The sequence below is a fragment of the Stegodyphus dumicola genome, chromosome 7, assembly GCF_044657685.1.
Source record: "Stegodyphus dumicola isolate Sdum_Otavi_A_Nest chromosome 7, ASM4465768v1".
NCBI classification, from domain to species: domain Eukaryota; kingdom Metazoa; phylum Arthropoda; class Arachnida; order Araneae; family Eresidae; genus Stegodyphus; species Stegodyphus dumicola.
Window position 1 is genome coordinate 47,346,806 of NC_140774.1, and position 18,893 is coordinate 47,365,698.

The following is an 18,893-nucleotide window of genomic DNA, read 5'->3' on the forward strand; positions in this document are numbered from 1 at the left end:
CCTTTAGCGCCTGCATAGTTTTGTGCAAAAGTGAAGCGATTTCATATTATGCCCTGCTTAATATATTAATCCAAAATAAAAATGCGTATGAAAAAACCTAAGCTACACAGTTTTCATAAAATAAAAAATAAAAATATGTTGTTATAATTCTTGCTCAAGAGTGACTAAAAACAAAATCGCAGGACTGCAATGACCATTTTCAATCAAAAATACAATGAGAATTTCATTAAATAATGACGGGATCTAAATTAAATTATCAAAGAAAAATTTTAATGAATTGAACGTAATCATTCATATATAGGGTATCAAAACTCTGAAATCATTGAATACCGTCACTGTTCCTTTAGTTGCCCTCAGTTCATCAGTTTGCAAGATAGCGTACAGTGTCATCGAGATAACTGAATGATGCTCATGAAGTCCAGTCACGACACCACTTGACTTACAGCATTAAAAAGTGATTTTAAGTAGGCTTTCAGCTATCTGACAATTAGTATATGTGCTACAATGCGAAATCTACTGACAAGATCGAAGGTAAAAACTTCCGAAGATTTTTCGCGTTTCTAGTCTTATATCTTGGGCAGTTATGTGTTGTATCAGTTAATTTCTCGATAAAATTAAGCAGTACATGCGTAAAAACTTATATGCGTGTGTATCATTATCTGCTGATCATTATCATCATTTGCTGATTGCGAAATCTTATAGTAGAGGAAATGCTGAAATTGTGGCGTGCGGTATGTTGAAGCGGCTCCTAATGAATAAACCAAAACCAAACATTTGTTTATAATAAATCCGTTGTCAATGTTTATTAGTTGTCTCTTTAGATGCCTTCAGATGGTGTCAAGTTGTTAACTGTTCTATCATCTGATGCCTAAAAAACTTAACAGCGTTATACTATTGAACATTAAAGTATATTGACAGATACAAAAGAAAATCAAAATTTTCTCAAAATTCGATTTTACATCAAGAGCTACAGTGGGATTTGGCTATTTGACGAAACTGCATTAAAAAAAAAAAAGAAAAAGAAAAAGAAAAAAGAAACAGTTCAATACAGAATGTGCGCCACGAGAAGCGCAATGTTAATGTGAATACATATGTAACATGAATTCCCTAATATGCAACATGCTATCAAAGAATTACAGCGTAAGATATAAATGTTGTAATACGAAACATGTAATAAGCATGGAATTAAGAATAACTGGATTGCAAATTAAAAATTCATTTTCATAGCAAGAGCTGATAAGAAATAAAACACGTATCAGATTTATTTATTCAGTTAATAAATAAACTGCAGTTTCGCCCAGTCAACACTAGAGAAGCTAAAATGCTATGGCATACAACACATTAGAAAGTCACTCAAGTTAAAATCATTGTATTCCGTATCCTTTTTTAGTTGCTAAGTGTACATCAGATGTATGGCTGCCGATTTCTCTTATGTCAAATCCGACATGTCTCTACGGTGTCGTTTTGGAAGACGTCTCAAATAATCTGAAACAATGTAATAATCGACGTAATATTCTGAAACATTGAGAATGTGACACTTTTAAAGAGAAACACTGAAGAACATTTTAACTGAAAACACTAAACTTTGGTAAGTCAATCAACTATAACTGTTGGGTTGCTTCTTTTCAATGAAACCTGCACGAAACAGTTTACGAACGCTCTATATAAACAGTATGCGTGGAATAACTTATACCTTTAGTATTCAGTAGATGGTTTTTGAAAAACAACTTTCAAAAACACAAATGTCTTTAAATAAATATAAGCTGCTATAAACTCCTGAGTATATCGAGGTATGAATAAATTTTCGAATATTTCGGGTTTTGGCTAACACTGGCAATGCTAGAAGTGGTCGAATATTTTGGTCTATAAAGTTAAACTTGTCCACTCACCTCTGGGCAGTTGCTGCAACAGGAGGTACTACCGCGGAACATACTTCCGCTATCTTCTAACACCGGGCTCTCCACCTGAAAAGGATAAAAATTCTGTTAAAACAAGTTGAGTTTAACAAAATGACCTGAAGTTGCAGAAGAAAAGATCTGCTTTTTAGACAAAGAATAATTCCTATTTAGAGCAATCCTTAGTGTGAAATGACTACATAAGACAAAAACACTGCATAACTATGGAACTATATTTGAAATTCATTCTCTTGATTTAAAAAAAAAAAAGGTCAATCATATTACTATTCGCGTGTTAAATAAAACTTTGTGATTATGTTTTCTTAGCTTGCAAACAGATGGCGGTAGTGTTTATTTGTAAACGTGTGTGTGTGTGTGTATTTAATTATGGCAAAGCACACGAGGGCTATCTGCCTAAGGGAAGGGATGCCTTTCGTGGAGGACTTTCTAAGGGAAACTGGCTCGTATACACGTTACACATGGGGAAAACCACGAAAACGCCCATGCAGCCAGCCCGTTCGCGGGATTCGAACCTCGGACCGAACTACCAGTGTTCAGCGACTTTACCGCTCGGCCGCTGGTGGGCCTTTATTTGTAAACGAAACTGACGATATATTAATGTATATGTAGTAGTTCGTCTTGGTATTTTTTCATGAAATTATGCTGTATAGAATAACGCTCTCTGTTACCTTAAATTCGATCCAGTCTGATTTATTAGAGATATTCATTATCTGTACTGTGATCCATGAGTTCAAGGGAAAAATTTTAAATTGTTCTTAACATAAAAATGAAGCAGCTCAAGTACAAAGTTTAGAATCGTTACGGTACTCGTTTCTAAAATATAAATCGTTTTTAAATATGTATTACTTTTTTAAAGTTGTTAAGTCACCTAATTTAAATTATCAATATTAAAAAGAGAAAAATTACTGGCATACATACTAAATAAACAATTGATCCTTAGAACTTAATATTGAATTTTTGCAGGGAATTTTAATAAGAATGATGTGTTAGAATTTTGTAGATACGAGATAGTAGTTTCATTTATTTACGTGTTATCAGCAATTTTATATCATTAATTTGTGAAAAGGTTTGTGTACAGTTTCATGAAAAGTACCAAATTTTCGAAAAATCTCACGATCTACAACCATGGATTGATAATTGTCGCATAATTGCTTTCTACAAGTCTGTCATGTATGAAAAATTACTATATTACTTTCTACAAGTGTGTTTTACATGAAAAAAAGAACATAAATAAAAATAGACGCCACTGAATATATTGTCGAAACAAGCAAGTCTATTTACTAACTGGGTGTAAAAATAACACTGATCGAGAGTCCATCCACAAAAATGGAGTTTTGAAGAAATTTGTTACGTAATAAAGGAAACTTCTGATGGCCGTTCCAAACGAAAGCTGCAATATTAGTAGCAAAAACCCAAAAGCACAAAGAATAAGCAATCATTTTTTCTATATCTGTATGGGGTACAGCAGCTAACAACAGCGAGAAGCCAACTACAAGCACTGGAAAAGTGAACCAACCCCAAGTACAATTTTATGGACCCAGAAATTAGTGTCCACACGAAACATGTTGAATTACTTCGGATTCTTTCAAGAAACAAAATGCACAGGGGAACTACATGGTATCGTCTTCCGAGCTACTTGGCTGAATTTATCTGGCGGAAGACCCAGCAAGCGACAGAAAAAGACTATTTCAAAGAAATTTGAAAGGCTATAACTAAACAATATATACTGGTTATAAAAATGTCAATGTAGTCTAAATATATTTTTGTTTTTCTTGTAAAATATTACTTTCTATAATTGTTTATAAACAGAACAGTAGGAATCTTAAAGATAGCCGAACAATTATTTTCTGCCAGCCATTCAAGTTGGCATGTTTACAGGCGTATGTACAGAAAATGCCAATTAAACCTTTCTCCTTGCAAAGTTTTTGTAAGGAGGGTTTTTTTTTTTTTTCTCTCCATGTGTAACATGAATACGAGTCTATTTCTCTTAGAAAGCCCTCCACGAAGGCATCCATCTCCTTAGGGAGATGGCCTTTATATGTTTTACCAATTTAAAAAATTTAACCTTCTACAGTTTTTAAATTTTTCGCTTTAAGAATTCTGTTTACCATATTTGAAAACAAAAATTTTAAACATTTTATTAGTTATAAATTTACGATTTGAAACAATATGTAGAAAATATATCATATTTAGGCGTCGAATTCAAACAAAATTCATAGTTCAACTGAATTGGAACAAAAGAAAAAAATTTATACTAGCGTTAGGTATAAATTTTGCTGAAAGTATTGTTTTAAATGTTTCAAGAATTAAGAATTCAAGCAGATAATTCTTTTGTGCTCTTCCACACTCAGATAATCTAACTAGGGTTTAAGGAAGTAAGAAGATTGTTTCGACATATATGAAAGTCAAATTTTCTTCACTTTTCAGAGCAGCTGAGTATCAGCTTTAGCAATCAAAAGAAACTGATACACTGGAAGAATACAAAATTAAGGACCTACTGTTTGCCAGTTGACGAGAGCTAAAGCTTCATCATTGAACAAAATTTAAACTCAACTCTCGAACAGTTTCTATGGTGAAAGCTCTGTCGTTTGCATTTGCATTTTATTTTCAGGCATCAAAATGTATAAATGCAAGAAATATTGAAAAAGTGCATTAGTGTTTGAATTAAAAGAAAAAATATAGAGAGAAAGAGGGAAAGAAGCTTGCAATTTGAATATTACGGTAAAATCTCGTAATAACCATTTAATTTTGTTTTGCATGCAGACGATTATTTACATAAAAAGAAATAAAAATTTTGCGATCCACTATTTATAGAAAGTCAGGACTTAAAATAATACTGTTGCAAAAAATTCCATACAAAGAATTCTTAGATTCGGGACGATTAACTCGACGATGAGCAACGTATTTATAATATCAAAGATAAAGATCGTTATGCATTGTCAACTGGCAGCAACGCCTGTTTATCATAGGTTTTTATTGTTAACAGAAAATAATTTTTCTATATTTTAACAAACGAATTAGCTGCTATAATTTTAATAAAACGTATGTGCCGCAATGCGTGTATTCCAAACTCCGCAATATTAAGAAGCAAAGTGAAATGATTAATAAATATTCATGCCCAAAATTATCTGTATAATCATTTTTAAGAAATTGTGATATAACTATGAATTTGTGTGAAATGATACATAGCATCTTACCCCATAAATACAAAGAAAAAAGTTTAAAAGCATATCATATGATACAGAGAACTGTAGCATGAAATAATAAAATTGGTGATAGAAAGTTTCAAGGAAAGTGCAGGGAAAAAAAAGAACTCATAAAAAAGGTAGTGCTTACGAATTTAATGTGGAATGTTATCGTCCCTGACTTGTACAAACATATCACAAAATGTTTACATGCAGGAACGTAACTAGGGGGGGGGGGCACGGAGAGACATTTGTTCGGGGTGCAGCTTGCAGTGGGCGCCTAACAAATGTTACGAATTTTTAGAATGAAATGTTTTCCACTCTTTGGAAATAGGAGAGGGCGAGATCTTCACTTGTCCCCGAGCGTTGACTTTCTTTGCCCTAGCTACATCTCTGTTTCATGCTAGCAATAACGCTGTTAACCACAGTTTGAAGAATTAAGTTTCACTCCTCCAACTACGCGGTCTTCAAACCATTTATATCTTTGTGAAGAGGATGCATCCGTGCAACTACTTCTCCAGGGTAGTCCATTAAGTTCTGTATCGGGTTAAGACCAGAAGATTTTTCTGCCTACGATATCCACTGAACGCCCCTACTGTCAAGGAATTCGTCAACAAGGTTTGCTCGAAGTGGAAGAGCATTATCGTCCATAAATAAAGCGTATGTCCAACGATCATTACTAATCTCCAAACCATCATACTTACATTAACGAAACTGTCATGTTCCATGGTGTTTGAAGCAAGATCTCTTTCTTGACTCCCTCCAGACGTAAACACGTTTAGAAATCATTCCATCAGTAAAGAGAACATAGGATCATTGATGTGCATTCCAGTTCTGATGTGCTTTGCACTAAATATAGCAATCCCTCTTTTATTGTGAAGACTGAACCACATACCTTTGGCTTTCTATGATTAAAGGTCTTATTCATCAGTCTTTCTGTACGCAGTTTGCGTTATAAAACATTTCCAGCAGAGTCTGCAAAGTCAGAACTAAACTGCCGACAAATAGATTTTCTGTTATTATAGGCAATTAGTGCCAGACATATATCATGAGAAGTAGTTGTCATTCGTTTACGACCGCCTCCAGGTACCATTACAACAGTTCCAAAATTTTTAAATTGCTTCTAAAGCGTACAAACTATCTCTAAAAATTCAAACAGCTCACTGTTTTCATGATAGTATGCCGCACTTACAAACGGCCGATTATTTGACCACTTTACAGATTCTCACTTTGTCTTTACCTCCTCAGAGCTCTGCTAAATAAGATAAGTGACCTCCCTCGAATTCCTTTTCTTCCTTCCTCGGCGAATCTAGCAAGCATGTGATTCAAAATGCAACAGAAATCAACATGAGATGAACAAACTTTGTCTCAGGCACTTTACATATGTAAAAATGCTACCAAAAAATTGCTCACTACAGATATGCTCTTCTGACGTGAAGCTGACATTAAAATAAATAAATGAAACCATTCCCACGTCGTTTTAGGCTCTAGAAGATTCTAGAAGAATTTTCAAAAGATTCGGTTGTCACAATGCACGCAAGAAAACAAAGTCATGGGTTTTACGATTGACAGTGTATCACAAGTTCTAATATCCAAGTACCAAATTGTCAAATGGATATACTAAAAATTAAATGTATTATAAATTATATAAATTAAATATGTAATCAAAAAAATTATTTATAATTATAGTAAGAAGTGCATTTACTGCTTTTAAATGCATCAGCTAATTAAGAATTTAATCAGACATTGAAGTATAATTAAAGATCCTATATCATCTGGAATAACAACACGGAAAGCCTGCCAGACCGCCTGAAACATAAATGAAAGTTTCAGCATTTCGAATTGCATGGATATAAATTGCATGATAGTGGAAAGTAATGTAATGGGCCAAAAAGTATAGAAAAAATTAAGTTCGATAAAAACGCATCTAGCGTTATTAAATAAAACCGTGAAGCAATTTGCACTTTGAATAAACGGAAATATTTATATTTAAAAATTATACCAGTTCAATTCTTAAAAAAAAAAAAAAAAAAAGCTGTCGCATTATACTGCATTCATTTCAGCTGAATGCTGATTTATATCATTAAAAAGTCAATGGCGTTTGAAGTGAATCCAACTGTGAAGTCTATCCGTTGCGAACAGAAAAAAGACCAGCAACTAATTGTGCTATATTTAAAATTAAGCAGAATGCCATCTTAGATTGAAGTTGGTTTTACGGGATTCTGTACGAAAGTTTGTGAAATATGTTGTTCTTATAACTTCTGTAATGTACAGATGACAAACTACTGTAATGAAGAGGTTTTAAAAATTCATTTGAAATTCATTCGATGAATAATAATTATATTGTAAATTATACCACTCGGATTATTAACACATAATATAGCTTTAATTTACTAAGAAATTGTTTTCAGATTTTGAAATTACTCAGTTTGTTAAACAATTACAAACTGATTCAGCTCGGAATACAAATTAAAAATCGCGTGTTTTTGCAGAGCGGAACATTCAATATGAAAGAGATCGCGTTGAATATAACATTCGAAGCAATGACGTCGCCAAGCAGAGTAAATGATTAATTCATGATAGCGTTGCCGTAATGGAATGGTCCAAAAATTTTGGAAAGATTTCACCAAGGATGTTTCTAGCGTCAAAACGCTCATAAATGTAATTCCTTGTTTATGCTCAAAATTTGTTTTATACTTCTAAATTTTATAGCTGTCTTATTGGCGCTTTGTTCGATATAGCGGTTAGAGCGCCTGGTTGCTGTGTTGCTGGGCTCAAGTTCGAATCCTCCCTAAGGCATGGATATTTGGGTGTATATAGTGTCTGTGCGTTAAAGGGTCAACTCAGAAGTGCGGTGGGACTATACTATAGTTTAGAACCAATGATGAATAACTGATATCTAATCACCCTTATACCTGTACAGATGTCTATTATTAAATAATGAAAAATGTGCATGTTATGCATGCGTATGTTCCTCGCATTGCATTCTGTAAAAATGGTATCACCTTAAATCACAGTGCTTCTTCCGAACGTGTTCGAAGCTCGAATTTCAAGTTTCAATTTTTTTTAATTCATTTTATGTTCGAACTTAGAAGTTATTACCTTAATTATAAAACTTTTTAATTTAAGTTCAATGAAGTTAGAAATTTAATGGGTTATTAAATTAATTGAATAATTTTCATTTATGTATAACATATCTACTTATTTTCATATTTTAAATAACATTTTAGTGGTGTCATCTAAGAAAAAACTGGCAAATAACGGTAGATAGCACACCATATCGTCCTTATTACCATTGCTAAAATCATTAATATATAATCTTTATAACTAGCAGAGCAAGTGGCTACTGTTACTGTTGAGTAATTTTTAGCATTCCCCCTCCCCATTAAATATTCAAAAAGCACTCTCTTAAATTCTGTTGTGAATAGGTGAATTAACAAGTTTAATTTTATTTGGCTTGGGAAAAATGCAAGCGATTCTGATAACTCGATTTCCAATGCTTGGTTGGCTGATTTAAATAAGGTAAAGCATGAGAATTCGGGAATCCTGAACCCGAATAATTGCATCTTTAGCACCGTTTTTTTTCTGCCTTTTGCTATGCTATATTATCCTTACTTAGGTTTTAATATCTAAAGTGCCAGAGCTCTATGAAATCTGGAACGGTGAACAAAAAGTTTTATTGTGTTAATAACCAAAAAAGAATGTGCTTCAAAAAATTAAAAACTAACTATGCCGTAGAAGAGCATAAGATTTTTAAAACGTTTCACTACTAATTATGCAGCACGAGCTGCTAATAACCTCTTTTTAATAAAAGTGACATTAAAGCTGTATATGTACCTAAAAATCATTGGTTGAATAAGATCACAAATTAAATATATTTCACTTTATATTAATCAGATGCATTATATATAATAATGATTTAAATGATTAAAAAGTGCGTTTACCACTTTTAAATCACTCCCTTTCTTAATAACACATTGAATAAATTTGAAGGATAAATTAAATGTCTTTTGCTCTTCTGAATAGCAACAGCCTAAGAATTGGCTTGTTTTACATAGCAGCAATACATTGTCTTTAAATACCTAGTTTGTTAATCAGCTTGATTAAGTTTGAAAGGTAAAATCTCTGCTAAATGATCATACTGAGAATCCCCTCTGCGCAAAGGTGTAGTGAAGATTAAATGAAGGCATCGCTTGCAGAGGCTTTTCTACATGCTTTTCGCTCTTTTCACTAGTCGGTTTCCGATACAGGATTTATTTACGAATTTCAGTTTGAGAAGTGAGCATTTTTTGATGTTAAGTGAAAACACCACATCTCCTTTGAGGTGTAAAATCAAATGTGTAAAAACAAATTAAGAATTAAATCAACAAAAATCTAAATAACTATAAAAACTAAATAAGTGAGCAAATTAATAGATTCATAAACATCACAATCAAACAAAATGATAAACTAAAAGGAGATGAAAGAAGCTCTAGCAGAATAAGATAACAGGATATTCATGTCATCATTCAGTCATGTTTCTTTCAAGCCGCTTTCATGTCAAAAATGAAAAAAAAAGCTAAAAGAGTTTTGCTGTTTAAACTTTAAAAGGCTCTGAATATCAAAAAGCAAAAATGTTCACTGTTACCGAACTTTGCATGAACTAAATCTTAAACTCTAAATTTTCGATCAACAATTTCTTAAATTTGGATTCTTACTGATAATTTTAAAAATTAGCGAAAAAAAGATTAAAGTTTTTTTAACTGCGTACACAATTATTTTCTTTTATAAATAAATGTTTCCAAAACTCCTGCTGGGAAAAGAATTAGCATTTTAATTAATTTCAGCAATGTGATCTATTTAAATATGAAATTCCTGATACAAGGAAGAAATATAGTCAGAAAAGAGATTTTTTTTTCCTACCCATAGTTTACAACAATTATATATCTCATAACAGAATTGTCGAGTTTATATTTGAGGTTCGGATGCAATGCCGCAAAAAACAAAAACTTCCCTAAAAATTGAAGCCAAGCTCCCGGTGAATTTAAGCACAGAACTTTCTTCACTTACTGAATTATAATAATTTTTCGCTAAGGTAACATACCTGATATCCCACTCAACCCTCCTTCATAGTCACAATTCAATGAAAAGAGTTTCTTTCTCGAAGTAGATAATTCTTATAACTAGAAATTTTCTGCAAGGAAAATCCAGTTTTCGACACTGCTTACTGTTTAAGTGACCAACAGTAGAAAAATTCCTGGGAAGGATGACCAATTGTATTTACAAACTAAAGATTATTTATGTCTTTCGAAAGCTTAACACATGAGGTGGGGAAAACCGGTTTCCGGATTCAAATGACCTAGGTATTGAGATTGACCTTCAAAATTTCACCGAAATTAAGTAGCGTGAGATAGAAACCTTACTTCCTACTGGTTAAGAAAACCACGTTCGAATAGTCGTCAAGAAGAATAGAAATAACAGAAGTATTTTGCATTTCAAATGGATATTCAAAAAGAAAATAAACAAATTTATGGGATTAAAAAAGCTGAAAACATCGGAATATAATTTAAGTCTACTGAAGTAGAATACATGGAAGCACTAATAATTTATACAAATATTTCGCTTTTCTTAAATGTAAGTAATATACCAGCTTCTAAAGGGCAATATCGACTGTCGAGCAGCATTAAAACTTTAAAAAAATTAATTTTATAAGCTCAAAAGTGTGTTTGAGCAATTTTTACGATAATAAAGTGATATAAACAGAGTTACCAAAATGTTAAATTATGATTTAGCTAAAAAAAAGTTCTTGCAGTCTGTGTTACTACAAAATTTTATTTTTAACATTTATGTTTTTTAAAAAACAGACCATATAATATACCCAAGAAACAATTATATATATATATTTCTAATCGGGTCTCAGAAAGCTGTTTCGTTGATGACACTCATGGTTTACAGTAACTGCTGCTACAAGCAACAGTCTAGCTTAAATAACTCACGACAGTCTAGCTTAAATAACTCAAGACACTCATGGTTTACAGTAACTGCTGCTACAAGCAACAGTCTAGCTTAAATAACTCACGACATGAGTAACTCAAGAGTAATTTATATATTCCATGTATAAGTAACTTAAGTCCAGATATGAGTAACAAAGCAGTATTCAGCAATATATTTTTTTAATTTTGAAGATAAATGAAAGATCTTACACACATCGACTGGCATTTACTTTTTACGGACATGATTTATCCCTAACTGAAAATAATTAGAAAGCGAAAAACTACTAATTCTCTGGTCTTTAAATATGGAAATACGTAAAGGAATGAATGAATTTATATCTAATTAGGTGTTCTGTAAATTAAATTTTAGCTTGTTTTAAACTTTTGCTACTTTCATATCATTTAAAGTTAAAGCAGTTTATGAAAGCGCGTAAATAAATTAACCAGTTGAATTTCTCTTAGTTTACTGAGCATTTAGTTTCTTAGCTTTAGTCTCTTAGTGTTGTTAGAGCCGATGAATACCGCCCAGATAATTGAACTTCTACAGTAGATAGTCATATTTTTATAAATGGAAGTATTTCACGTTAATATAAAAAGAGAAACTAATTTATCATGCAAAGCAATCCTCTGAAAGAAGAGCGGAACGAAACGCCTAAAATTAAATATCAGTATTTGGCAATTTATACGTATTTTTATAGGTAAAACTATTTGAAAAGGAAAACGAAATTCGATTACCTACAATGTTATAGAGAACAGTTTAACTGACTGTGACAAGGCAATTGAGGGATACACGCCTAACAGGAGCAATGTCTTTGTGGAGAACTTCCTAAGGGTTAAGTTAATTGAAGTGAGCAAAGCAACTCGAAGGCTACCGGCCTATGGAAACAGTTGCCTTCATGGAGAAGATTTTAAAAGAATTCGTATCTTACACATGGGATAAACGACGAAATATCAACTAGCTCGTTCGCCGAACCCGTGTCAAACTGTGAATGTTAGCGACTTTACGTAAACACTGACTCGTGTTCATATTATACAAGATAAAAAAAAACCACAGAAGCGATCATGCAGACAGACATTGGCTGGCATTTAAAGTTGGAAGAAAAACGTGATCATCAATAAATGCATGAACATCCGAGGTAAATCTGGCAAATGTAAAAAGTCTTAATGTAGAAATTAATCGGTACCAAAACAAGATTTTAACTACTTTTTAACAGTTGCGTTAAAAACTATTCTAGAAGACAATTCATAAAAAATAAGGTCGAAAAGGCAGTAATATAAAATATGGAAATAATTTATAGAAAATTTGAATTTTTTCGGGCCTAGCAAGGAAGTACGTGATAGGTTTTTAAGATCCCTCTCCCTCCTGAAGAAAACAATCATCGCTTACTTCCAGCAGAAGGGACGGGGGTGGGAACCAACCTTGGAAAATTCATAGTCTTGTTTCACAAAATAATGACCGTCTCGTAAATGTAAAGTTTCCCGATTTACTTGAAGTTAAAAAGCTTAATTCAGAATTACTTTAAAAGTTTGTCATCATTCATTTTTCCAGAACTGTAAATGAGAATAGAATATGCCGCGCCCCATTATTTTTGCACCAAATTAATATTTTCTTTTAAGTTCATATCTCACTGTTAAATTAAGTAAAACAGTTCCATTGGCAGGCTGATTATCGTCTAGGTCAGGGCTTCTTAAACTTTTTTCAGACGCGACCCCTTTTTATCTCAGATTTTTTTGCGACAGCAGGACCCCATAATATTTATGTAAATTTTGTAGGACCCATAAGCATTCCACAAATCCGACACACGCGTGAGTGAAACCGTCCATTTTTTAACTTGTTTATGTAATTGCTATTTTAGATTGCTGTTTTAGATTATTAACTTTAATTTCTAATTTTAAGACATAGAATAATGAGAAAATTTTAAATAACAGGCGAAATAATAGCGTCACTTGCAAAGAAAGTAAGATGAACGTTTATATTATAAAAAGAATGAGTCGATAAGTTTACTATTTTTCTACGTCTGTATTGTCTTATTTTTATCTATTTTCAGATGCATTGTGTAAAAGTATTTCGTAATAATAAAATTATTATAAGTTAAAGAAATATAAAAACTGCTAAAATTTTTGTAAACCCCCTGCTGCAATTCCCGCGACCCGCCAGTTTAAGATACTCCGGTCCAGACTGAGAAGGCCCTTGTCTCTCAATTCATTGTTTCATATTTCTCAGTCATAAAAATCAAGCAAAGTGCGAGCTGCATGTCCTCGAGAGAATGTTGTATCCGAGGTCCTACACTTTCAGTCGAGCCCTGATGTTAAGAGTGTATACTGCTAATTAAGTTTAAGGATGTTGATCAACAAATTGAGTTGATCAACAGATTTCGCAAACAGATATTTAATACTAACCCTTTAAAACAAAATGTACTAATTATTCTCCCTCGTATTCCGTCGGACTAATTATTCTGCTGACCAGGCTTTTCCTTCTCCTTCTCGGGTTATGAGCATTGCAGCTTTGAATTTGTAGCATTTTTTTTTTCTGGGGGGGGGGGGGGTAGGGAACATAAGAAATGTCAAACTTAACGTTATCATGCATTTATGACTCGCATGCATTACTAAGTATTGCCTATGGCTATCATTAAATCTCTATAACCCATAAATAGCTGGTCACCAGCCGCCTGGTTCTTCATAGGTATCCTTCGATTTGATTTTGAAAGTTAATGTCCCATCTACCAGTGAACAAACGGTGACTATAACAGTCACCTTCGGTTTATTTTAATAAACTGATATAATTCAAAAATAATTCAATTTATAATATATCTAACAAACATTTATGGTATTAGAAACATCTTTTGATGTTATATTTTATACATGTGCAATTCTTTAATTAAAAAATGGTATTCTTAAACAGTGAAAGTATTAATAATGAAGTAAAAGTGTTTATTACAGTTCAATTAAAAATATGTTACCATAATTATAAAAGCAGTATAAAATATAGTATTCGTATCTAATTTTAAAAAGGAGTGTTATTAATAAGTGTCAACGAATATATTTACTCCATCACTCAATGTAACTTTGAAATCCAAGCCGTTGTCTTTATATATATATATATATTACTCTTTCTTTTATTCAGCAATGTATATTATAGTCATGGTAGTGTAGGTAAACAATCTATGGGCAGTCATTCTTAATTCCTACCTTCATGCTACAGTGGGCAATTTAAACACTTTTACGGATGGCTAATTCCGTTTTATTCCTACGAACCAGTCTGTGACGTATTCTAAAACTCTTTACCGTTATAATTGCTATAGCTTCTTTAGAGCACAACTTTGATAAGAAGAAATTAAATAAAAGAATTTCTAGCAAAGGAAAATTCGAACTGAAGAGTCGTTCTTCAGAAAGATTTATTTTGCAAGTTATCATTGAATCATTCACCAAATAAAGTGTTCACATCTGCTTTTAACAATAAACACTTCAGTATTTAACACTCTTAATTGAGAAGTATTCCTCTGCCACGACTATTAGTGCTCACAAACTGTATTCTTTGAGATACTAAGAGATATACTGCTACCAAATTATCTATTAATGTATGACGTTAGAAACTCTTCACTTATAATGCTGCTGCAAATGTAGATCGATTATATTTCTTTTAATACACGCATGCAAAGCACATGACGTCTATCTGCCTTACGAAAAGAATGCTTTCGAGAAGGATTTCCTAATGAAAATAGGCTTGACAAAATGGGGATAAACTACAAGACAACCCTGATCGGATTATCAGTATTCAGCATTCTTAGCTATTCGACCGCAAGATGACTTAAATTTGAAAACTACTATATTAAAAATCTTATGCTTGACCAAGCGCCAACATGCTAAGAATTTTCTTATTGTCAGCCAGCTTAGAACATAAAAATCTCATTTATGTTACTACCTACATATACAAGAGAGCGAAAAATAAAATGTTACCTCAAAACCTCTGACAGACAATTTCATTTTTTTCGTGATAAAACTACCACCAGAACTAAAAAGATATATCAGCACTTATATTCAGTACACAAATTCTCAAATCCCTTCCTTTTTAATTCCATAATTTCTTTTTACTTTACACAAATATTGACGGTAAGTGAGATGAGAATTATTCAAGCCACAAATAGTGTTCACTGGTATCAGTGAATAAAACAATTTTAATTTATTTCTTTTAACCTTGTTAAATATTTTTAAATATTTCTGATGTTTAAAATAAAATTATTATTTTGATTAAAGGAAGGCCCACTAAAACTGTCTAAGGGTTGGTTTGTTTTATTTGATTAATAACTGCCAACAGGAGGAATGCCTTCTTCTCGAATACAGAGCAACAGCAATAAAAGTTTGTAAATAACAACATTAACTGAAAAAAAAAAAAAAAAAAAAAAAGAGAAGTCTTTGTTAGTTTTCTTAAAACTGTTTTATTGCATTCAATCATTTTGACTACCTAAATCTAACTTCTGAATATTTTAAATCTCTAGGATTCGTTTCCCGCTGATATGATGTTAGTTATATATATATATATATATATATATATGATGTTGCTATAAATAGTAATTAACTTTTTATACTTTACGTTGCAGCATGTCTATTTTAACCACTCTCCGCAACAACCCAGATTTATCCTGGCCATAGGACTTGTCTCTGGATTGGATTATTCAATTAGGGCAAAGCACACGAGGGCTATCTGCCTAAAGGGAAGGATGCCTTCGTGGAGGACTTTCTAAGGGAAACTGGTTCGTATACACGTTACACATGGGGAAAACCACGAAAACGCCCATGCAGCCAGCCCGTTCGCGGGATTCGAACCTCAGACCGAACTACCAAGTTTCAGCGTCATTACCGCTCGGCCGCTGGTGAGCCAGGATTTGTCTCTGTGGCTGACGGGTAACAGAAACTAACAGTTCATAAAATAGGAAAAAAAAAAAGAAAATATCCATTAAAAAGTTATGAATAAGAGTTTCTACTGTATTTCTTTAAAATAAAAATTTCCATAACGAGAGCTCCTGTAACTTCTACACACTTGCTCTGTTTTAACAGTTTTAAACAATTTTCAGAAACGAGCTGAAGGAATCTACAGCTATAAAAACATTATATCGATAAGTTGCCTTTCACGTGGTTACATCAACATTGAAAGTATTTCTAAATACTCTAATATGATAAATACTCAATTCCTTAATGAATGGAAGAAATTTCGCTTTATTTTTATAAATAGAACTGCATACTTAAGTTACAAAACATATCATTATTAAATTTGATTTTAGATATAGATAGCCAATGCAGTAAATGCGCATTAATAGTTAATCGTTTTCGTTTAAAATGCTCTAAAAGTAGATGACATGTACCGAAATGAGATCATTATTTTCATAAAAAGCATTGCGGCTTACAAAGTGCATTATTTCATCATGAAGATTCGCGAGAAAGGAAATACTACTTACAAAGTTGAGCTGCAATGAACGCTAAAATAGCCAATACGAGTAAGCAGACTTCAAATACGCACGCGACTTATCGTCAAATAAATAAAAACGCAACGTCCGCGACGTGGAACTCAATTCTGGTTACGGTTATGGAACTCGCGTTTATTTTCAACAGCTGTTTTTTACAGCTTCGACGTTTTATAATCGCGGCGGAAAATTTGAAAAAGCAAAGCTCGGAGCAGGTGCAAGTACAGACGTTTCAAATAAAAAGAATTGAAAGTGTGGGATTTTATTTCTTTCAATTAAAGACGCCTGCGAGTCGGGTTTAATCGCGGCTTAAATTTTAGAGGATTTTCTAAGATTTCACGAACACCAAATCCCTCCCCCTTCAGTATTCTAAAAAAAAAAGTCACAAATTTCTGTTAGTTCTCTCCTTAATTTCTAATTTCTGTTTTAATTATCGGATTACCTTTTCAACAAACTTCAATATTTATATTAATTAAATTAATTACTAATGTAACAGCATTTTTCAGAATTGGATAACAAAGTTTAAATAAATAATAAAAAAAAAAAAACTGCACAGCTTTCCTACTCTATCCAAACAGAAATCTTGAAACTTTAAACTTTAACTTGAATTATTAAATTGTCGACTTATCGATGGAAAAATTTTTCATTTGAAAATTAAAAGCGTCGCTCTTATCAGCTAGCCACTAACATTTTCAAAGCATACGCATAGTTATGTTTAATCTGCCAATGGTCGATGGGGAAAAAACACCGAAGAGTGATAATTAGACCTGGCTTCGGATTCCGGTGCGCGATTTGGCTGTGTAGGTAATTTCGCCAGTATTTCCCATGATCATGTGAATATAAGCCAGTTTCTTTTAAAGCATACTCTATGAAAGTAAATAGCTCTTACCTGCTTTGCCACATTCACCCAATAAATAAAAATCTGATCGATTTCCAGTCTTTAACCTTTCATATGACAACTAAGATTTCTTTGTTTTAGAAACATTGCTGTGCTCGATGATGAGGGCAAATGAATGTTTGATTCTTTCATCTTAAACGAGAGAAAATAATTTCACAGGAAGGTAAATTTATTTCTTGAGCCTTAAATGTTTTTTTTTTTTTTAATTACATACAGTCACTGTTTATTGTCCTATCTCCAGTCAATAATATCAATCCGACTCATCATTTTCAGATTTATAACTGTTTTGTAGAACAACAGACATAATGCTAATGCAAAAAAATCTTTGTATTACAAAAAGATTTAGTAATACATACCATGCAAATGGATAATTTTAACTCACGTAGCGGTTTTCTGAATAACAATAACAGAATTTGATTGACTTACTAAAGCAAATATCAACTTTAGAAATGTTTAATTTATTGTATATTAATCCCGCACAAAGTTATGTGTATAAGGAGTTAGTATTTAAATGTCACAGCGTCAAAATCTTCAACTTTGACGTTTTTCAAATTTTATCTGTAAACCCTGCACCGCGTTCTTATCGTAGATTTTGGCAATTTAAACCGTGATGGTTCCATGAATTTTGGACTTTTCCTAGTAATAACATAACTACCTAATTATCAGTATTAGAAAAGTATTTTTAGGACACTCGTGATTCAAAATAATACTTGTTTCAAAATATCATTAAGTGTAGATAAAACACAATTTTAATAACACAATTTCTTGTGCTGAGAAGAAATGCATTTAATGATGTCGAAAATAAATATAAGATTTCATGCGTTAGTTAAGTAGAATTAACATGCTGTTCTTAATCTTAATATTAATTCACAACAGACAGGATTTCATCATTAAGTAAAGACTAAAGCACATCTCTGAAGTGTTGAAAACATCTCGAAAATTAATTTATTACAAAGTGCTGCATTTAGGTTTGAATTAAATGAATATATGTTTAAAAAATTTGCATTATTGCAATTAAATTTTAAACAATGATTTAATTTATAAACAATTTAATTCCACTGCATCCTTGTTTCAATAAAGTTAAATGATTCCTTTTAAAATACAACGAAATGATTTAAATGCAGAATGTTAACACAAGTTGGGCCAAAATATATTTCTCATTCAACGAGATAAATTTGACAAGCCAGCGTCAGATGTATTAGTAAATCAGAGAAATCGGATTTTTGTGGGCAGTTAGTGCGTAATGGTTACTCATGGGGAAAAACACCCATCATCGATTACGTGACTGCAGGTGACTATGAAGAGTCCCTGAATGCCCTATTCTTGAGCATCAGTAATTAATTAAACATGTAAATTTGATCGAAAAAGGACACATCGAAATCTGTCCATAGCTATAGTAAAACCAAAACGTGACACTAAAAGTCTTGGGTCATATGATCTTCATCAAGGAATATCAGAACAAA

The 18,893-nt window shown here is 32.4% G+C and overlaps 1 protein-coding gene across 5 annotated transcripts in view; it reads right to left on the reverse strand.

The window, feature by feature from the left end:
* LOC118181212 (glucose transporter type 1-like) overlaps positions 1–18,893 on the reverse strand; it is a 289,653-nt gene that overhangs the window by 151,787 nt on the left and 118,973 nt on the right. For 3 of the 5 annotated variants that reach the window (XM_085820155.1, XM_035350293.2, XM_035350291.2), the window contains one exon: positions 1,890–1,964. In XM_085820155.1, coding sequence (XP_085676281.1) covers positions 1,890–1,931 — 42 coding nt within the window. In that variant the 5' untranslated portion in view covers positions 1,932–1,964. Of the gene's footprint in view, positions 1–1,889; positions 1,965–10,184; positions 10,335–16,526; positions 16,608–18,893 lie in introns of those variants that run through there. The other 2 variants (XM_035350294.2, XM_035350295.2) reach the window with 2 other exon arrangements.